General features: G+C 33.8%; 1 protein-coding gene across 19 annotated transcripts in view; it reads right to left on the bottom strand.

Moving 5' to 3' along the window:
• Wdpcp (WD repeat containing planar cell polarity effector) overlaps positions 1-23,406 on the bottom strand; it is a 527,720-nt gene that overhangs the window by 262,730 nt on the left and 241,584 nt on the right. For 16 of the 19 annotated variants that reach the window (XR_009224962.1, XR_009224964.1, XM_058572736.1 and 13 more), the window contains 5 exons: positions 11,204-11,288; positions 5,491-5,538; positions 4,584-4,628; positions 2,905-2,975; positions 2,585-2,644 (listed from right to left, as the gene is read on the bottom strand). Coding sequence is in view for 17 of the 19 variants with exons in the window: in XM_058572736.1 (XP_058428719.1) it covers positions 2,585-2,644; positions 2,905-2,975; positions 4,584-4,628; positions 5,491-5,538; positions 11,204-11,264 (285 nt within the window). In the remaining 2 variants the exon portion in view is untranslated. Of the gene's footprint in view, positions 1-2,584; positions 2,645-2,904; positions 2,976-4,583; positions 4,629-5,490; positions 5,539-11,203; positions 11,289-23,406 lie in introns of those variants that run through there. The other 3 variants (XM_058572763.1, XM_058572769.1, XM_058572768.1) reach the window with 3 other exon arrangements.

The following is a 23,406-nucleotide window of genomic DNA, read 5'->3' as shown; positions in this document are numbered from 1 at the left end:
TTAAATTTATCATTTCTTTGGGGTAAAACATTTATATTCATAGAGGAGTAGCCTGATTCAAAGATTGACAGTCCAAGTGTGTTAGTACCAAGATGCCCAGGAGCTTTATTTCACTTCTTTGATAAGAGTCATAAAATATTACATCTGGTCAACTGCTGCCAGGTTAGGGCTAAATAAATGGGGGGAAAAATAACAGAATTTGATGCACTTTTTTTTTTTTTTTTTTTGAAACCACACAACGAATGGGCACATAAAAGGAAGACCTTCAGGGAGTCTGATGAGATTTTGTTTTTAACCACAAAGTAAAATTTTTTTAAATTTACCAAAAACAAAAAGAGCTAAGAAATTTTTTCCTTAAGCTAAAAAAAATCTAGTTTGACTATCAGAATATTACCTTTCTGTGATACTAGAGATCCTTAGGAATAAAACTCATACACATTTTTAGAAGGCCTAAGTAAGGTCCTGTCTAGACACTGAGGAAGTAGAAAGATAATGTTAGGAAGTCTCTCAAAAGTCCCAAAAATGTAAAACTGACCTGGCCTGTCGGCAGAGATGAAGGTACCTTATTAAAATATATGACACCAACAATGTGCTGGGAATAAAAGGTCTATTTTAGGAATATCTTATACTTCATAGAAATAAAGCACAAAATAAGACAGAACATAAAATAAATCCTATTGGAAATGTTAAAAGCATAACCAGTATTTCAAACTGCTTTAAATGAAAAAAATAATTGTGCTATATACTCTATCATGAAGATTCTTGAGTTGAATAAATTTAATATTGAGGTATATCCTTCTCTAACATACCACCTACACATAAACTTGCTATTAAATTGAAAGGCAATGATGTCTGTTTAAAAGGATTGTCTATTGGGATATTCCACTGCATATTTTAAGATGCCTGACATGTTCCAACTTACCTGTGTAGTGGTAAGGGTGGAGACCATGAGACACACCCCTTACTATAGGTGGCAGGCTTGCCCTCCAGTCAAATAATTCTGAGCCTGTTTTTAAAGTGAGTAATGGCATAAAGAACTGTATTTTTGAATTGTACTAAGTCTGAAACTTTCTGGAGTACATTTTGTATTCAAGATCTAAAGTCTGATTAAAACATTTTTATGCAAAACTTGTGATTTTAAGACAATCCCATCTTTTTGAATAGTATTCTGAAAAGAATTTAAGAAGTATTATGTTTCTAAAAATATTAATTCAGCCTTGTAAATATTTTCTGGAAATATATGTCATTGAGGAGATAACAAATAGTTATATACCTCCATGACTAAAGGTAGACTGGTTTAGACAAAAAAGTGTCTAAAAAAATAAAATCCACTAAAACAATGGTCTCTTTAAAGGCAGATTAAGATATGTTTTATAATTACTATAAATTTGATGTTTTGTAGATTTATGGATAGAAACAACATGGACCTAAACTGCAAACAAGAATGTTTACACATGAAATAAATTATACTGTAGATAAAAATTTAAATTAACACAGGATATTTAATCCCATAAATAAATTAAAATTATTAGTAGTAATGATGCAACTTCAATTTATGGATGATTGATAATTATTCTTTTTTATCACAAGCAAGTAAAATTTTTTATCCAAATGGTATTTTTTAAAGCCTTTCAGCATAGCTAAGGTATCTGTTCATTATTTTGGGATCAATGTACACTGATATGTCCTGATTATGCTCTAAATCTAAGCCCACTGACACATCTTCTATAGGACCTAACAGGGCTGTGCAATAGAACTTTCTGTGGTGAAATGTTCTATATGTCTGCATTGTCTAATATGATAACATGTGGCTACTGAGCACTTAAAATGTTGGTTGTGCAACTGAGGAACTAAATTTAAATTTTTCTTAATTATTCAAATAGTAGAATAAGGGTAGAGTAAAATAAGTAGATAAGTAATAATAAGTAGAATATGGCTTACCATATTAAACAGTGCAAGTTAGAGGATTCAAAAACTAAGACTGAATATGTTGTTATATTATGACTCACTCTAATTTGCTTACTGATTTCCATAAGCATAATATTCACAAATGCTTAGAGTGTAATACTGAAAAAAAAAAAAAAAAGCTTTTATACCCTGGTCTCTTCTTCATTAAAAAATATAATTAGGGCTGGTGTTGTGGTTCAGTGGCAGTGCGCTCGCCCAGCAAGCGCAAAGCCCTGGGTTCAATCCTCAGCACCACATACAAACAAATAAAGGTATTATGTCCAACTACAACTAATATATATATATATATATATATATATATATATATATATATATACACACATATATATGTATATATATAATATTAAATGCTAGTAAATATCTAATACAGTATTCAGACAAACAAACAAAAATACTATCTGAAAAAATTTTTATTAGTGTGTAATAGTATGTCAGTAAAACTACACTGATTAATGAAGTAGCTAGTGATCTGTGTCAATCTGTCTAACTAGAATTCAAACAATGAAATATTAACTCCTAAAAAGTTTTTGTCCAATCATAACACAAGAATACCAATTACTACATAGTTTTCAGCTCCACTGGTGACACATTGCAAAAACTTGTCAAACTATCTTACCTGACAGACAGATTTGTTCTTCCATTTGCTCAGCACACACTGACTGTTTTGCATCAGTTCCTGAAGAACAACAGAAAAAGAGAGAGTGCAGTTGGCCATACACATTGTCATTATCAGTTAAAGTGCTTCTGATTTTCAGCCCCCCCCCCCAAAAAAAGTCAACATGCCACACAAAGATGCAACTGTTTTGGAACTTCTCACTGGACAAAAGCAAAGCTATCATCACCATGAGAGTTGATCCTTTATGAAAATTAAAGCTGTTGAAAGATGTTTTAAAACAGATTTGTTTATTGCCATTTTTGAAACTTTGTGAAAGATACCTCTAACTCTTTGAGCGAATCGCGAAGTTTTTCTGGGCGTCTATTTTTGAGCGTCCAAGGATAATCTCGTGCTGGCAAATAAAACATACTACAGTTAGTTAAACATGATTTTAAAAAGAAAACTCTGCTTAGCAGTGTGCTTTAGGAAGATTAAAATAAAACACCTCCATAACTGAGAGGAAGTGGCCTTCATTTCTATCATCAAATGACAGCCTTTTAAAGGGCTTTGTCATAGGAACAGGATTTTTACCACAAAGCAATCTCCCTGATGATAATTTTATGATGACAACCAACAAGACTTAAGAGAATCCCTGGGAAAGTTTGCTAGGTCTGTGAATCTAGTAGTATTTAATAGTAAATGACCCACTATTTACCACTGAAGTAACCTTTTCATGTAAATAAGTAAATATCTGAAAGAAATTCCAAATCGTTCAGGTGGCCTACTCAGATCTGAAAACTATTATGAGTAAATAAATGCAGGAAGAAAATAAATAAAATTTCAAAATAACAGATGAATGAATTTAAATGAGAGGAATTCAAATTTAAACAAATTTGACACTAAATAATACTTTTTAAAATAATCTTTTTGAAAATCTACACAGCAATTCAATAATGATATGCCTCTGTTTGTTTCAAATAAATGTAACTGAAAGATTAGATTATTTGTAGAGTCACAATATTAACCAAAGACAAATTAAAACTAGTTCTGTTTAAAAATATAAAATTGGAATGTGGGTGTAGCTCAGTGCTAAAGTGCTTGCCTAGCATGTGCCAGGCCCTGGATTCAATCCCCAGTACCATAATAAAATAAAATGTTAAACTAATTATATATATTTCATTAAAAAATGAATTCAGTTTTGGATTCTCCTAATTAATAATTCTAAGAATTGTATACATGAGTGTACATATGTGTATATTGTGTTGCGTATACATTTTTCAGGTTCTTCTATAACATTTTCTCAACACATAGAGTACATAGATATTGAAAGCAGAGAGTAGAATTGTTATGTATTTTATTTCAGCAAATTAATTTGGCTCTATAAACACAATTTTGATGTGTAAAGCATATGTTCAAATTTTTAAATCTGTGTTTCAGGTACTAATACAGTATTTTAAAACTGAATGTCAGTTCAACCATTTAAAACAAAAGAATAAGTGAAATTTTCAGTTCTAACTATATCCAAATAAGATCTTAAATTATATTTAACTTATAAAAACCATATCATACTGTAGTTATATTATGTATGTGTATATATATTTATTCATATACATATATATATACAACATATTTACATATTAAACCAGCAAAGACTAAATGAAATGCTAATACTGATGTTATAAATCTTACATTCTTAAAATGGCTAAAGAATGTTAACAATTTATGCAAACTATGAATAATTAAATGTTATCAGAATTTAAGTATGGTACACATATTTTAAATATATTAATTTAAATATAATTCATTAAGAAAATTTATGTTTATAAAATTGGATTTCAATGATCTAAATTAGAAAAGCCTAACAAATATAATTCTTACTCATAATTTTATGTATCTAAGCAATGAAAACTTATAAGAAATTTGGACAGAATAACATTTCCGATTTGTGCAGAAAGCAGAATACTTTGTAATACTGAATTATCCAGTTTTATAATTCCAAAAATATATAAAGTAAGCTTACACTCTGCCAGTTTCTGCTTTTCTTCTAAGTTACCATGCTCTGTCGCTGATATTCAAGGCAGAGGAAAGATAAAAAGAAGAAAAGACATGGAATTTATTTTTATTATAATATATAGTATTTTAATATGTACATATATAATGGATTATTACATGTATTATAAGATTAATAAATTGTGCTAAACTTAAAAAAAAAGATAGTTGAGGAAAATGCTACAATTTGAATGTTTTCATCCATAGTGATATTTCCTAAATTTGCAGTGAAAAGGCTTACGTAGCACAACAGGTGGGCCAATATCCTGAGTTTCCAATCTCATCAGATAGGGAAAGGAACTGCAACAGAGCCCAGAAGAGAAGCTGCAACAGTCTGTCATCAGAACCATGAAGTCAGCCTATTAACCACCATGGTAAGCACACAGGATGCTCACACAAGCCCTACTTCAACGGAGAACAGAACAGGAAGTAACTCTAGCAGGGAGACCTTTTGGCTCAACATAAAACTTCTGGGATTAACAGGATTAATCAGATAAAGAAAATTGATCATTCACTCAGAAATGCCTATTTCAGATATCAGGTGAGGATCCGGGAGGCCAGCATCAGTGGGACCCATGCTTTAACAATGCCCTCTACTGGGACACCAATAACTAAATGTGAATAGACTGTCCTGTTATCAGCCTGATCAGCAGTAAAATGAAAATTTTCAGGTTCTTCTATAACATTTTCTCAATATAGCTTTATAGTATATAGGCCAGAGAGATATCAACCACAGCATTTTCCCAAAGAACTGAAGTGACTTTTCTTAAAATTCTAGAATTTATCTAAAGCTCACAAAAACAGTTTTTAATGGTCAGTATTTCATTGCTTTGAATTTTTAGTTTATAAAAATTAGCTGAGTAGAATAGGTACTTTACCTGGCAGATCTTTCTTGTCATAATACTGGTAGACTCCAATATCTCTATCTATAGAAAGGAAGAAGTAACAGTAAATTATGGTAAAAAGTTCTGGAGAATAAGAAGCCAAACCATACTATGCTGGAGGGAAGGGTGGGGAAGCAGAAACAGTCTCCTTATGTTACTAGAAATAAAATAGCTCAAAAGCATCTGGACATGGGTTCATCTATTCTAGGGATATGCAGAAACTGGAAAGTTTATCAATCTAATAAGAAAAAATTTACACAAAACTAGAATGGCATGAGGAAAAGATTAGTAAAGAAGTGAAATCAAGGAAGACCAAGTTTTCTCTTTCACACTTCCTCTGATATTTTTCACAGGGCGCTACCAAAAGGAACTGCCACTAAGCAATGCCAAATGAAATCAGTGGATGGAAGAAAATGCCCTAGCTGTTGGATTCCGAGCTGTGGCTTGCTTTTCTCCAATTTAGCTCAAGAGTCTAGTTTCCATCTACAGCATTTGGGAAGAAATCTGCAGGAAAGAAAGGGAGGATTACAGGGAGGTATGGATAAATTATTATCTGAAACTTGTTTAGATTCAGAAAGCTTCCAAACTCATTCAAATTCAGATACTCTGCTGTGGTTAGGTAAGAAGCAAAGCTAGGCTTCCCAGATGTTGACATTGATTTAACCAAGTAATCTGTTCTTGCAATTTAAATACAGGAGTACAGAATAATTTTGTCCATTTTCACCATATCTATGAATAATGAAATATTTCTTTCATTGAAGTAACATTTGTTTTCTTCCATGTGAAATAATTCTCAGTTACTACCATAAGGAGGATACAACTGTCTCTGAAGAAGTGGAAGCAGTACAGGCTGCCCCCTAGTGACTGACTGCTCCCAACTTTCCTGAACTGAATGATAAAAGTATTACTGCTATAATTAACTCTTCAAATACAGTTTTTCAAAAGAGTCAATCATGTATATTTATTGAAGCTCTATTTTACTCATGCCATTATTTAAGAATACAGTTTTAAAGAATATAGTTAGATTGGAAATACGTGCTGAGGATTGATTGGGAGAAGTCATAAGCTGGGCTTTTTGAATACTGATAAAATTTTTATACTTTCACCTGACAGTGGTGATTTTATCAGTGCACTTGCTTTTTGACAGTTCACAACATATGCTTATGATATGTACACTTTTAAGTACGGATGCTATACTTCAATGAAAGTCTGTTGTTGTTGCTTAAAGGTAAGAACTATGGATACTATATATGTAGCCAATATCCTCTATTAAAATATACCAACTTATAATCAATCGTTCCATCATTCTATACATTTAAATATCTACTACACCTCTACACTAGAGCTATAAATAAAATAAGGAAACCTGAATTCTGTGCGTAAGTCTGACCTACCACATCTGGCCAGAGTGGGATTGTCAAAGGGTAAGCAAGACAAGGAGGCATCCTCATAATGAGAACTTTACCACCAGAGGTGCTAGAATACCCCTGGTGGAATGAAGAAGGTGTCCATGCAATAGTCAGCCTAACATAGTGTATCAGAACCCTTGTAGAGTATGAAGGACATTTACATGGGGCAATGATGTTGGGTGGTATATCAGAAGCTGAAGAAGTTAGTTAGATTAATATATGGGCAGCCCAGTATGGTGGGTCAAAACTCACATGGGATCAAAGGATAACTGCAGGGGAGGAAGTGGCCACAGAAATAGGAGATTGACTGTATATAGGGTGATTGATTAATAAATCAAAGAAATGGGAGCTCCAGGTTTCTGTCTGAAAAGAATAAATATGAAAACTTAAAAAATTAAAATGAAATTTTTAATAATAATTTGAGATACCAATGCAAACTCATGGTTTTCAATATATAGAGATAAATAGAGAAATGAATGTAGATGTAAACATGGATACATACATACATACACTGTTTCCTAAGCTCTGCCCACTGGAGGATATGGGAGCAACAATTCAAAAGCAATGAGGGTACCTAAGTATCCCTTGGCTGCTAATACCCTTCTTCTTTAAAAGGAACCAAGCTTCTTAAAGAAGTAACTGATTCCAAAACTAAGCAAAGGAAAGTACAATATAAGCCTGAAATGAAAGTGCCATCATATTGACAGGGTTGTGTCAAAAAGACAACAGAAGCCGTCTTGAAAGTGGTCCCTCTAAGCACACGAGAGACAATTTAAACAACATAATAAATAATGACAGTGATGGATTGTAACCACCAAATAAAATAGGAAACTTGAGTCCCTAGAGATAAATAGAAATTAAATATATTTAAAGTTTGATGAGGAACATGATACTTATGTAATTTTAAGATACCTCCTTAAAAAATAATTATTAATTACAAAGGAGAAAGTAACATTGCAGTAGAGAAGCCTAGCAGACAGCCTAATATCAGGTCTGCAACTTTATCTCAAATGGTTCTAGGGAAAAGATTCTCTGTACTGACAATTTTTAAGTTTGTGATTATTTCTTTTTCTTTTTTTGGTAATATTAGAGATTGAACCCAAGGGTGCTCTACCTCTAAACTACATCCCCAGTCCTTTTTATTTTACTTTTAAGACAAGATCTCAATAAGTTGCTGAACTGGGCTTAAACATCCAATCCCCCTGCCTTAGCCTACCAAATCATTGGGATTACAGGCATGCACCGCCATGCTCAGCTCAAAAACAATTTTAAATTCTTCAAATGTCTAGCCTAATGAGAGCATGTTAACAGGGCTTCTTAGTTTAGATGGCAGAAAATGCTTCTAAGTAACATATGAAAGCTGAACCCTAAAGAAGCAGTAGGATTTTTCATGGGTTCAAAGAAAAGAATGTTCTTACAGAAAGAATGGATAGGCCCTGCTAAGGAACCAGGTGGAGCTGGGCATAGTGGTTCATGCCTGTAATCCCAGTGACTCAGGAGTCTAAGGCAGATTCAAGGCCAGCCTCAACAACTTGGCAAGACCCCTCCCTGTCTTAACATAAAAATAAAAAAGGCTGGAGACATAGCTCAGTGGTAAAGCACCCCTTCAAACAAAGATCCAGGTGGGGCTGAAAACCACTATTTCCCCCATAAGGCCACTACACATTCACTGCCTCGGAGTAGAAATGGCAGGGAAGAAGTCTGTGGGACAAGAAAGAGAAGACCTGAAGGAATCAAGATGGAATAGATCAGATTTCCAAATATGGGGTCCAAGATGGGTAGGATAAGTAAAGGAAGGCCTGTTGGACTAGGAGAATTCAAGAGATTAAAAGATAAATAGTCTCAAAGAAGCACAAAACCTAGATATATAAGGGTAAGGAAATGAGAAAGATGAAAAAAATAAGCAATTATGATCAGAGAAAAAAATTCTTTAATTAAAGATTCTGACCAGCATTGAAGTAAGCTCTCTTTGTGGTGTTTGTTGTTGTTGTTGTCGTTTGTATGTGTATGTGTTTTATTTTTTGATATAACTTCTTTAATTTTTTTTGGGGGGGTGAGGGGTGTCAGGGGTTGAACTCAGGAGAAATTGGCCACTGAGCCACATCCCTGCCTATTTTGTATTTTATTTAGAGTCAGGGTCTCACTGAGTTGCTTAGAGCCTCACTGTTGCTGAGGCTGACTTTCAACTCACAATCCTCCTGTCTTAGCCTCTGGAGCCACTGAGATTACAGGCATGCACCACCATGCCCAGCCTCTATTATGTTTTTGAGCTTTAAATTTTTTCCTGCTATGCTTTATTTATTTGTTGTTGTTATATACATCTTTTCATTTTTTAAAAAAATTTAATTGGTTCATTATAGTTATATATAAAAATGGAATTCACTGTGATATGTTCATACATGCGCATAACAGCTTGGTTAATTTCATTCTGATGTTCATTTTTAATCTCTAAGAAATTAGTATAACTTTCAATGTTTTCTGAAGCGTCTATATTTGTTTCTTGCTTCATGGATTCAATCTTTCATTAGGTCTTTGTTGTACTTTCTTTTCTCTTCCTACATTATCTTTGTTTCTTAAAACATCCTTTCATCTTTGTGTTTTCTTTTGTTTCCTGTTAAATCATTCCTCAAATATCTGATGATTCTTAGCTCTCTGTTAATATTTCCAATTGAGGCACTAGAAAACTAACTAGACATAAGCAGGGCTTGCCAAAGGGGTATGGTGGGAGTTTCACTGATTAGCCAGGGACCAGGGTATTTCAATGGGAGACCCCCTCAAATATCAGAGTAGATAGATTTTTCTCTCCAGGGTGATGCAGTCAAGCTGAAGAGAAATTTCTAAAGCTCCTTCTTTCTTGCAAAATGTATAACTGGGTGACATTCTAAAAACCAAGGAGGATTAAGAGGACGACCTCACCCATCAGCATGTAGGTTTCCATTTTATCCCTGTTTTTAGTTTAATAGTTCTGCTTCCACTGACTCTGATGTCCCCAACTTTATAGCCTCCTCAATTAAATACTTCCACAGTATGAGAGATGTCTACCTGCTTCTTACACTGAAGCTCATGTCGCTTTGTTGCCACCCTCATGACACATCACCATCATCTGCAGTACCTGGCTACTCAAATTTCTGTACTTTCAAGAGTTCTGAGACACAAAGAAATTGTCAGTGGAATTTTCCTCAGTAGGCAATTGATATTCAGATTTTTCAACTCTGCTAACTCCCATTCCATCCATCTTTCAAAAATTATCCAAATGCAGTTGGCCCCTTTCTTATTCTCTTAATCCTAATGGGTTTATATCTCCTTTATTTTAATTTATTTACTCTCATGTTAGAAGAAAGAAAATTTTTGTTAAATTTTTGTTTACCTGGAAGTTCTAACCTCACACATTTTAAGGAGGATAAACATACTGAAAATATTAACAAACAATACTTTGCAAGGTAAACCATTTTCTTAGTAATGATATAAAAGGTGTATAAGTAAAAATGTCCTAAATACAAAAGTTGTGTTGGATAATACATTAAGAAAGGATTTTTTAAAAAGATATTTTCTAGGGGGTAGGGTATGGCTCAGTGGTAGAGTGCTTGCCTAGTGAGGCACTGGGCTCAATTCTCAGCACTGGAAAGAAAGAAAAAAAGGAAGGAAGGAAGGAAGGAAGGGCCATCAACATCTAAAAAAATTAAATTTAAATTTTTAAAAAAGATGTATTATAGGATATATTTCTATAATACTAAGCATTATTAAAACAATTATATTACTCCCTCTCAAGAAATCTGAAATGCAAAGAATATAAAAATAATTGCACATCTAGATATTTTAAATGTCACTTTAATATCAAATAGAAATATCTTTACCATTAGCTAGCCTGCAAATATTTATGATTATAAATCAGTTATTATGGATTGGGGTTGTATGTCGCTCAGCGGTAGAGCGCTTGCCCAGCATGTGCAAGGCCCTGGGTTCGATCCTCAGCACCACATAAAAATAAATAAAGATATAAATATATAAATAAAGCAGTTATTAGGAAGAAACACAGGCGGAAAAGTGAGCTTGTCTTAAGAGGAAACAAATACTAAGACAATAAAATTTATTTTCAAAACTGAAAAATGAATTCAACTGAAAAAATAAGTTAATAAAAGCAATTAAAAGGAATTAATTTTTATTACCCAATTTTTCATTAAGGATAAAGAAAAGAATGCAACCCCAGCTGGAGAGTCCAGGCTTTAACCCTTACTATGCTTATTTATAATGGTGCAACACACTTGAAAAATACTGAAATTGATTCAGAGATCATTTACCCCCAATGTGTAAGGTATTCTTCAAAGACCACAGGTGCAGTTCAGTCAAGCAGAAAGACATCTGATGGCAGAAGGAATCTTTGTCCTGTTTTAAAAATAATTAAAAAGAGATGCCAATTAATTATCTTTTCTTGCCAATAAAACCAAAATCCCTGAGAAATAGTAAAAAAAAAAAAAATCAATTGCAAGTAGTGGTATTTGAGATATGGTGCATTAGAATAAATATATTTGGTTAACCATTCAGAAATAAACTGTAGACAAAGGAAAAATATACTTTTTTTCCCCTGGATAAGTCATCACATTGAGAAACATGACAAGAAAAATATATATGTATTTAGGTTTTCAATAGCATATGTTTGGTTAAGACTGAGTATATTTGGAATTATTTAATATTTGGACATTTTTTAAGTTACAATTTTAAGGAAAAAAAAATCTGTTAGGTAGTTATTAAGTACAAGCACATTTTGTGGTACATTTTTAATATGTAAAGCAAATATTTAAGATTTACCACACACAAACAGGCTAATTAAAGTGGAATTTACAAGGTAAATGGTATATAGTTACCATTATATGAAACACAATTACTTAAAAGTAAACTGTGTGAAACCACATTAGCATTTGTATTAGTTTGCTAATCTGCATGGCATGATGGATCCAGTCTATTCTAACTGCATTTAAAACAAAAACCAGATCATGAAAATGTACATCCTATATTTCATACCTTTTAATAGCAGGAGCTAGTGACAGACACTATGAATACTTTTTTTTTGTTTTTTAATCAAGTAGAACCATATCAATTTGGACTGACTGGGAGAAGGTCAGTCTAAATGCGGGGTGGGGAGAGTCAACATTTTACAATTTTTTAAAAAAAGTTTCAAATGTTTGCTTGGAAATTCATATGGTACTATATGTATCCTATGTTATATATTAAACTATAGACAGTATTTAAACTATGAACATTCTGTACAGAAATCATAAAATAAATGTTCTTCCAGCAAATTTCCGGATAACAAAAGACACTTGAAAAATATTTTAACATATCTTTTAATGGAAGAAAACACCTCAGCTTCTTTAACATTAGGAGTAACTAAAAATATTTCCCATACTATTCATATAGATGCTAATCTAAAACAATTTTAGACATAGTACAAACTTCCTTGGTCTTCCTTCACCTTTACAGAACCTCACTGCACTTAAAATTATCAAGAAACAGATGTATTCAACTAAGAAGACGCAGCATGCTAAGAACTGAAAAGGCAAAGTGAAAAATGTAGCAGCATAAAAGAAGGACCCAATCATGCCTAAACAGCAGGATTGTAAGAAAGCTACAGAGAAGTTTTAAAATGTTAGTGGTTCTTTAAAGAAGGAATTTATCAGTTAATGATGACAACAATGAGGTTAACAAAGACAGATAATTCTAAAAATTTGTTCTAAACATTTTATATGTATTAACTCATTTAACCCTCATAGCTACTCTTTGAGGTAGTACCATCATTATTTCTATAATATGGAAATTGAAGCACAGAAAGATCATATAGCCAGCAGGAGGTGTAGGCAGGTTTTGAATCTATGCAACTAGCACCCTGTATGAGGCTGTGTGGCAACTCTAGTGCTCTGCTGTACTGGCGTACAGAGGAGTGGGAGGGAGCACAGATGACAGTGTAAGTGAAAGGATGGCATGTACCACAGATGATGGTAGATCTAGGTGCATGGTGAAAAGTGAACAAAAGATGAAGTTGGAAAGGGTAAGAAGAAAACAGGCTATCCTAATAATAGTAAATTTGAGGTTGATCTAAATCCACTCTCCTACATTAAAATGCCTTTAAAAATTTGATCAAACAAAGGACCCCCAATCTCCTACTCTGCTGTAACAAAATGCTAGCTGTCACAATATATAGATGAATGAATAAGTACTAAGTACAACAGGTGGTTAATGAAGGGAAAACATCCATATGTGGAGATGTTTCTATACAAGAGAAGATATTTGAATTAAATCATGCAAATGAATTAGCACGTCATTGTGAATAAAGAAGAAAGGATATGGTGAAACTGGTACATATTTCCTCTGATATTGAGCACCAAATATCACCAATTCTCAGACTTTACTAGAAAATAAGTCACATTCCTCAATTTAGAATTTATTCAGATACAAATAATTACAGTTTGTGGCAATTTGGGCAAAGACAAGGTTAAAGTTCAGCTGTTGTTACATAAAAAGATTTTTATTAGGTAAACAAAATACTCAAGGGCTATACCTTTAGTTACACATTAAAAAAGGACAACTTGACATTCTATTTTTAAGTATAAGTCAATTCAATAATAAAAAATTTGTCAAAACTTTATCCTGATAACAGAAACGGAGACTGAAATTCATTTCTTTATTATATATACTGGCTATTTCTAAGAGGTAGAAATGCCTTTAGTTTGAAAAAATAATACATCTACTGCCCATATCTTTAGTAAGTTTGAAAGCCCTGAACTACTCAGAAATTATGATGTTTTGGGGGACAACAGGAAAAATGAGCTCTAGGGAGAGCATCAGATGCTAAGAGCAACACCATTCATCCTTTCCACTGGACACAGGAAATTCTGAAAATGTACAATGTAGAGTCCATAACGTGGACTTGTCTTCCAGCTTAGCACCCAAGGATTCATTCACATCCATTTCTAACAGGAGTAGGAGAACTAAAAAAAAAAATGTGTAAGCTATTTCTCCAAATGCTCTAGTATACAAACAATATTGCTATAGTTTCCCAAAAGGAGGGGAGAGACATCCTCCTTGTATTTTATAAAGGACCTCTTTGTGACTCCACAAAAACATGATATAGAGAAGTGTTGTAGGAGTTGGTGCCTAGCAGAAAGGAAGCAGGACAGTAGCCTGTTGTATTTGTGTGCTCATTGAGAGTGGTGTTATCCAGACAAAACCGAATCTGTGCCCAGGAAAAGTAGATATGACAGCCAAGGAATGATCCATGCCACCTGGAGAAACTGCAGTAATAATCAGTTGAAGGAACAGATCTAGCACAGAGTGGGTGAGGCAGGTAAGAAGAAAATGGTCTATGTCCACTAGTAAACGACTGGATTTGGTTATAAACACATGTCACAACCCTTGTAGGCTCCCCAAAGTAAGTGTGATTGAAAGAGGGCTTTGCAAGGGGGTTCAGTATTAACAGGGGGCAAAAGATAGCCAAACGTGGGTTACTCATCCTTCTTTTTTCCTGAACTTCAAATATCTTCCAGGAAGACCACATAAAATTTAGGCCAGTTAATGGAGTAAATAAAACAAATTTGTGAAAATCTACAATAATAACTAGATGAACAGGGTAGGAGAGGACCAAGTCAATACCCATTTTAGTCATGTCTTGCTATCTTCATACACTGTGCAGCTTTTAAAAACACCTTTAAACATCTTGTATCTTACTCAAGAATGCTACTAGTTAAAAAGAATGTTGATAATTTCCTGGTTTGAAAAATCTGCCTGGAGGAAGTAGTCAAGACTGAGCTTGTATTATTCAAATATTGTATTAGTACATAAATAGCTGTTTTGAAGTAGGGAAGAAAAGAATTTCAGAAGAATGCTGGATTCTGAATTTGGGGAAGGAGGTGTAGGCAAGGATTGATAAAATAATGAAACAGCAGGTAGCTATCAAAGGAAGATGAGAAGTGTTGCCCCACTCAGTGCCCTTGTGCATTTTTCTGGGGGGGTAAAATCAATGCATGTGACAGAACTAGAACAACCCTCCTTGTGCAGAGGGAAAAGGAATGAAACAATGTATTAATTTTAAAATATAGCAAATTATCTCACTATTGAACAAGAAAAAAATTACCCAAATGAAAAGAATAGCAGACTGAAAAATCCTGAAAAAAATTCACCATAATTTAATTTTTCATTTTTTAAAAATATTTTTAATTTTTACAATTTTCCGTTTATATATATAAGGGAGTTGATGTCAGTTTCAGATATCTCAGAGGCAATTCTGAATCCAAATTTCTAGTCTCCATGACAGAACAAATAGCATCATTGAACTTGACCTAAATTTAGGATGATCATTCTCCTGTATGGAGGAGAACCTATGATAGCTCAAAGTTTGAGGACAAAGAAGATGAGAGGATCCTAGAAAGCCCTCATTTACTTTCTACTTTCATCCTCAAAAAATTTCAACATTTACGGGCTAGGGTTGTGGCTCAGTGGTAGAGCACTTGACTACATGTGTGAGGCACTGGGTTCAATTCTCAGTACCACACATAAAATAAAGGTTCATTGACAACTAAAAATCCAAATTCCTCAATAGGACACCCATAGCACAAAAGTTAATAACTAGAATCAACAAATGGGACTTACTCAAACTAAAAAGTTTTTTCTCAGCAAAAGAAACAATAAGAGAGGTAAATAGGGAGCCTACACCCTGGGAACAAATCTTTACTCCTCACACTTCAGATAGAGCCCTAATATCCAGAGTATACAAAGAACTCAAAAAATTAGACAATAAGAGAACAAACAACCCAATCAACAAATGGGCCAAGGACCTGAACAGACACTTCTCAGAGGAGGACATACAGTCAATCAACAAGTACATGAAAAAATGCTCAACATCTCTAGCTGTCAGAGAAATGCAAATCAAAACCACCCTAAGATACCATCTCACTCCAGTAAGATTGGTAGCCATTAGGAAGTCAAACAACAACAAGTGCTGGCGAGGATGTGGGGAAAAGGGTACACTTGTACATTGCTGGTGGGACTGCAGATTGGTGCAGCCAATTTGGAAAGCAGTATGGAGATTTCTTGGAAAGCTGGGAATGGAGCCACCATTTGACCCAGCTATTCCCCTTCTTGGTCTATTCCCTAAAGACCTAAAAAGTGCATGCTACAGGGACACTGCTACATCGATGTTCATAGCAGCACAGTTCACAATAGCAAGACTGTGGAACCAACCTAGATGCCTTTCAATAGACGAATGGATAAAAAAATGTGGCAGTTATACACAATGGAGTATTACTCTGCATTAAAAAATGACAAAATCATAGAATTTGCAGGGAAATGGATGGCATTAGAGCAGATTATGCTAAGTGAAGCTAGCCAATCCCTAAAAAACAAATGCCAAATGTCTTCTTTGATATAAGGAGAGTAACTAAGATCAGAGTAGGGACGAAGAGCAGGAGAAGAAGATTAACATTTAACAGGGATGAGAGGTGGGAGGGAAAGGGAGAGAGAAGGGAAATTGCATGGTAATGGAAGGAGACCCTCAGAGTTATACAGTGGAGGGGGTAGAGAGAGAGGAGGGGAGGGGAGGGGAGAGGTGGGGAGGGGGGAGGGGGGAGGATGGGAAAGGCAGCGGAGCACAACAGACACTAATATGGCAATATGTAAATCAATGGATGTGTAACTGATGTGATTCTGCAATCTGTGTATGGGGTGAAGGTGGGAGTTCATAACCCACTTGAATCAAAGTGTGGAATATGATATGTCAAGAAATTTGTAATATTTTGAACAACCCACAATAAAAAATTAAAAAAAAAATTAAAAAAAAAAGTTTCAACATTTAAAAACTACCCTTCAATTTGGGTTACATTAGAATTTAAGGAATATTTATTTTCCTTAAGAATAATAGTCATCACATAGACTTTGATAAAGTAACATGCAGAATAGAAACAGTTTTACTAATATACTGCTGATAATCTTCTTTTGAAAAATAAAAACTAAGCTTTAGAGATTACTTGGCTTTTAATACATTGCAAAATACTTGTCTTCTGCCAGGGTAGTTAGGTATGCTGGTTTCTGAAGCCAGCTTTTCTGACTGCTATGGGGAGGACAGGAAGCTTGAGGGCAAATAAAACCCTAATGTAAAACATGATAGCAAAAGGAGAATTATGCAAGAGAAGACACTGCTGTAGTTATAACAAAGATAAATGATACCATGGCAGCAATAAAACATTTAAAATGGATGTGTATTAGCAAAATACTGCAAAGAGCCTAAGGGAACCTTTCTTGGGCATAAGTTTAGTACATATATTACAATTTATTATCAATATACTTTTCTGAGTAATATCTAGTCACTAATTGAAAATGTGCAAAAATAATGACAACCAAACAGCATGAATTTATATAAACCACTGATTAGTTATATTAGGTTGTATAGTCATCAGGTAATTTTCAAATTACCTAAAATTCAGCATCACTTCTCAGAATCACTTCTCCAGTGTCATCAACATTGTGTGTGTGTGTGTGTGTGTATTTTGTGTGTGGTGCTGGGAATTGAACCCAGGGCCTTGTGCATGTGAGGCAAGCACTCTACCAACTTAGTTATATCCCCAGTCCAACACAGTATTATATTTTGCTACACACAGTTTTCCATTATTCCAAAGAATAACGTTAAGAATATTCATTAACATATTTAATCAAAGCCAAGTTTGCAGAAACAATGTTTTGTTTATTTTTTAAAAATATCCAACACCAGGAGGCTGAGGCTGTGGCTTAGTGGTAAAGTACTTGCCTAAGTACTTGGTTCAATCCCAAGCACATCAATCAATCAATCAATCAATAAACTTCAAGCTTGGATAGCATCTATTTTATCAAAAGACTGGAATACTAAGAACACTTGCTCATTTATGATAACAGAGCCTTATATCTAAATTTAATTAAATATCACAAACATCTTATATGTATGATATTTAACTATGAGTCTAGGATACAAAGATTTATAAAACAAAGTCTCTACTATCAAATAGCTTATAGTCCAGCACAGCACATAAAAAAAACCATAAAAATAACAATATGAAATCTGTGAGAAGTGCTAATTTAACAAAGGGTTATAAGTGTTAAGTAGATGTTTTAGTTTCATAAAGTAGAATCATTTGAGGATTGTTAGATTTTTGTGAGGCAGATAAAAAGGATAAAACAATACACAAAGCATAAATTAGACAGAAATATGCAAAGCTTATTTGAAGAATAATAAGCAATCTGGTTTAGTGCAGAGGTAGAAGACAGAAATCAGGGTCATACCAAGGATGTCTTTAATGCCAAATTTACGAATTAGGCCTTTATTGGGTAGCTAATGAGGAATAATGAAAAGGTTCTAATCAGGAAAGGTTTTTTAGGAAGACTAATCAACAGATCAGAATTGCATATTGAAGGAGTGGAGAAAGATTTCATACAAGTGGCCTGTTAGGCAATTAAAGTAACAGTCAACACTAATATTCTGTAACAAGGACTTTGACTGGGATGGAGGCAGTTGGAATGTAAAGAAAGAGATTCAAGTGGGTTTTGTTGGGATTTTTGTTTTTTGTACTGGGGACTGAACCCATGCGCGCTTTAGCACTGAGCCACATCCCTAGCCCTTTTTATTTTTTTTTTATTTTGAGACAGGGTCTCACTTAGTTGCTTAGGGGCTTGCTAATTTACTTGAGGCTGGCCTGGAACTTGTGATCCTCCTGCCTCAGCCTCCTAAGTCACTGGGATTACAGGCATGTGCCACTGCACCCTGTCTCAACTGATCTTTTAAAGAAAAAAATCCAACAGTATATGGGCACTGCTGAATTGTGGAAGTGAGGGAAAAGGAAGAATCTGGAGTGATCATCAAGGGAGGGTATATGGTTAGATCATAGCACTTGCCTTGAACATGTCTCTAGTGACCAGGCCTGTCTCCATCATCCTGTGTTGGCCAAAAGGGTACCAGTGCACCCCATTTGTTCACAATGACTGGCTCAACAACTCAACCCATGCACCTCAATTCTCTGAACCCCCTACCTGGTCTCCTATTACCCTTTTGCCTTGTCCCTAGGTTTTTAATTCTGGCTCTTCCACTTTTTAAACTGTATTTCAACTTCTTCGATCTGGCAAACAACCACAAATACCAACTGTTCTTGAACCCCTTATCCAGACTTGTTCCCACCAGGTTTACCCTAATTTCAAAGGCAGGATTTAAAACATACAAATAAACAGGTCAGTCAAGAAAAGGAGTGAGTTTTATTCACGGTAATAAGTGGAATTTTAGGAATAGTGGGAATCTAAGGTGAAAGGGAATCATGTGATCATCAATGGTTGGCAGCTAGCTAGAAATGTTGAACAAAGGCCGGGACAATATAAAAACTATTTTGAAATTTTCTAAGTGGAAAGGAAAGTTAAAGCCACTAAATGGGATGCCAGAAAAAAAACAAATTCAAGAATAGATATTGTGGTAATTTTCCAACAAGGAGATGTTGGGAAAGACAAAGTTAATAGTGCCAGGAAATCCACCGAAGAGAAAATAGTGTGTGTGTGTGTGTGTGTGTGTGTGAGAGAGAGAGAGTGTGTGTTTAGTGATTATATAGTGATCAAACTTGTTGGTTTTGAATTTTAACATATGTTTTATCAAGGACATAGAAATTAAATCTACTTAAGAAATGTGATTCTACTGTTCTGACTGTGATTCTACTGTTTTGGCTCTGAGCCAAAAAAAAAAAATGCCTTCCTTCTAATCCTGCTGTGACAAATTTACCCCAAATCATTTAACCTCTCTGCCTCAACTTCCCCACCTGCAAAAACAGCGATAATGATATTTGACCTACATTTGTAAGAGTGTTGTAAGGATTAATTAATGTTGTATAATGCTTTGAAGATGAAAAGGGCTGGGTATTATTAGTGTATATTACAAAACTAACTGCCTATAATACAAAAATTTTATCCTTGAATTTTATCCCAACAGCAGTTGTAAAATAATAGTCTAACTCCCTAAGTGACCTTTACTTTCTAATGTTATCAAATTATTATTTAAAATATATCTATCAAATTATCATTTAAAATATATCTAGATCTTTTCTATTTTACAAGTGTTATTTCACAGCATATAAAATTCTAGATTGATTGGGAAGTCCAGAACACCTTTTCAACCTACATGTTAAGTGTAAATATTCAGTACATATTTATTTGATAATGAATATCCATTGTAAGTATTAATAAATGACAAAAGGTAAGACTTTAAAATAAATTTTATATTTGACACATAACACTAAGTATAAATGCAAAAACACAAATACTGTCTTAAAAATACTAGCATGCCCTTATTTTTAAACAAGCTTTAGAACCTAAAAGATGACAAAAAATGAAGAGAAATGTTTAAATCCATTAGATCCTCTATCTATCTGGTCTTTGTTTCTTCTTGGATTTAAAAGTTATAACAGTAATACCTTCTTATTATCTTTTCAAATGCAAACAATATGGGAGTATTTGGTGTAGAAATTAAAAGCTCACTTCCACTGGGCCTCCCCACTCTGCTGGGAGCCATTATACATTGTGCCCTATGGCCTTTCAGACTTCCTCAATATGATATAATATGTCCATACCCATGCTGATTTGTTTGTATCTTTGAAAAAATGGGATTTCATATACTTTGACTTTTTTCACTGAACAACACAATATGGATACTCTGTCAGCATATACAAATCTACATAAGAGTTTAAGAGCCACAAGATAGTCCATTAAATAATGATCATAATTGATTTAACCATTTTCAATAAACAACCTTTCTAATTTTTGTCTTATAAATAAAATTACCACAAAAATATACATACACACACTTTATGTTTTGATGGCCTCTGAAATGGCTGTGCCAATCTACACTGCCAGTCCATAATGGACTGCCCTTTTTCCCTTTATCCTCAACAGGCACACCCCCCCACCCCACCCTGCCATTAAGTTGTTGCTGATCTGGTAAATGAAAATGGATTCTTATAATTTTAAGTTTTATTTTTACATTAATTAATGAGATAAAACTCTTTTCATGTATTTTTAAATAATTTTGTTTCCTGTCTAAATTACTAATTCCTATCTTGTACCTGTCTTTTTATTAAGTTCTTCATCCTTTTTTTTTTATAATGACACAAATCCTTCATTATACCCACTGACATAGTCATTTAAAATTTTTTCATCAACCTCATATATATGAAGAAAATAAGAGAATGTAGAATGGACATGGGGAGGGGGAAAAAATGGGCACAGAAAATAAAACACAGCAGAAAACTCTGAACTCAATTCAACTAGTGCTGTGCAAAGTGCCAAAGAGATCCAGGCCCCATGGCCAGAGGGTGACTCTTCACAGCTGCTAACAATGGTCAGCAGCTATTTCTGGATAAAGCAAAAGATGACAGATTTCTGTGTACCGAGAAAACCTGTGCATCATTCTTACTAAAAGAGGTTAGAAGAAATTCTGTGCCTAGAAAAAAAAAAAAAAAATCTCTTCACTTCTGTGAAATAAACTGTGGCCAAAAAAAATCTTCATAAATCTTTTGTTATTCTTAAATTTGGAAAATATTTCTCTAGGGCATTGTTTAAACTGTTTAATTCACTTAGTTAAATAGATATTGTCAATTTAACATTTTCCGTATTGTAAGCAGTTTTGACATTTAGACAATTTATCAATGGCTTCTTCATTGTAGCTGCTTCTTCCTCTCCTTCCTACTCATTACATGGGACAAATTAAATTTCATTAATATTTAAAGATCAGTGCTGACCTTTGCATAACCATTTTCTAGGTTCCTGATAATACAAACATCTTGTTTGCTGATGCTCATTTTAAATATTTTGCTACACACAGTTTTCCATTATTCCAAAGAGACTTATATCTAGCTGAAGTGAATTTTTTCAATGACCTTGCAAAATTATTACTAAAGTTTATGTTAGAAATTTTAAGGGAAAAAAAATGTATGTCCGAATAAGTGAATAATAACAGTAATAACAATGATCTTCTTTCACCACCCCCCACATCCCTACAGGTATCCACCTTTCTGAACTTCAAAAATATGGACCAAATTCTTCCATTAAGGAAATACTTCAATCACAACAATAAAAACACAAGGAAAATACAAATGTTGGCAATATGATAATGATAATTAATTCTAGATTATAACTCTATAAAAGTAATTTTATGCTACATTTAGATAGGAAAAAAGTGACTTTGAAAAGAAAGTAAATTGAATTTCAATAGTAATTCCTAAATAGCTCAGTTAAAGACAAGAGAACACTGAAATGCTCTTATCTAAACCAATGCTTAAATATTGAAATAATTTGTCAATTTAGAGTTACTATTTTAAAAAGTATATAAATCAAAGACTGTTGTGGAGTGAGTGATAATGAAAAAAAGATAGAAATCCTTTTTCTACATGTAGGACAGATAGTGAAAAATAGTGAAGTGCCCTGCAGCTATACCACCTCAACCTTGTCAGATTTCACTTGTCAACACTTTGATGACAGATTACCACCCCCTCCTCTAAAAAACAAACCCTAGTTAACTGTTGAAAGATACAGCTTCTTATAAAAAGTGGAGTATCTCATGCAACTTGATAGTTGTACACTTTGAAATCTTTCTTTACCAAAAAAAAAAAAAAAGACTCAAAAAACTTTTCTATAGCTTCTAGCAAAACTTAAAAGCTGGGATGGGGCTGTAGCTCAGGTAGAGCACTTGCCTTGAAGGTGTAAGACTCTGGATTCGATCCTCAGCACCACATAAAAATAAACAAATAAGGATATTTTTTAAAAAAACTTAAAAGCTCAAAGAAGCCTCCTAACATAGGGAAGTGAGGGGTAGATAACATTTTTAAATCCCTCCTAAATGCACTTTGTGCTCATTATTTCTTGAATTCTCACAGGAGCTCTCTCAAATTATGTACTAAATTGTGTGTGTGTGCATAAACACATTTTTCTAGGCAAGGAATGGAGTCCATGTGCCTCCTCCCCCTTCAAATCAAAGGTTAGACCCTAAGCCCCTTAATTTACAAATATGGAAACAGGGGTGCCAGGAGGTAAAGTAATTTGCACAAGTTCAAACAGCTTGTGAAGGGGAACAATTAGGATTGCAATTCCTGTTCACATATTATCTTTGTGGTGCTCTTTTTACTGTACTTCTCTCTACCTAAACATAGTGCTAAACAGAGCTTTTTTTGACTTACATAATTAACTCACGGCAAAAGATATTTTTTCTGGTCAATTTTTACTTTATTTTGCTTAAAGAATGTTGCGGAAAGTTACTTGAATGACTATTTTTATTTAGTACATTGAGTTTGTAAGTAAACTGATATACCTAAAAAATCTGATTAAAATTGGTGTTTCTTAGGCACTAAAGAATCTTCCCAATACTTGCTTAGCAAACTTCATAGATGATATAAAAATGAGTTCCAATATGAATTATTAACGTTTGTGGCTGATTGGTAAATATATTAATGCTTTCTATTTA

This window comes from Marmota monax, unplaced genomic scaffold (genome assembly GCF_021218885.2).
Source record: "Marmota monax isolate L192 unplaced genomic scaffold, Marmota_monax_Labrador192_F-V1.1 WCK01_AAM20220418_F8-fsc00015, whole genome shotgun sequence".
NCBI classification, from domain to species: Eukaryota; Metazoa; Chordata; class Mammalia; order Rodentia; family Sciuridae; genus Marmota; species Marmota monax.
This window is presented reverse-complemented; position numbering and strand designations above follow the sequence as displayed.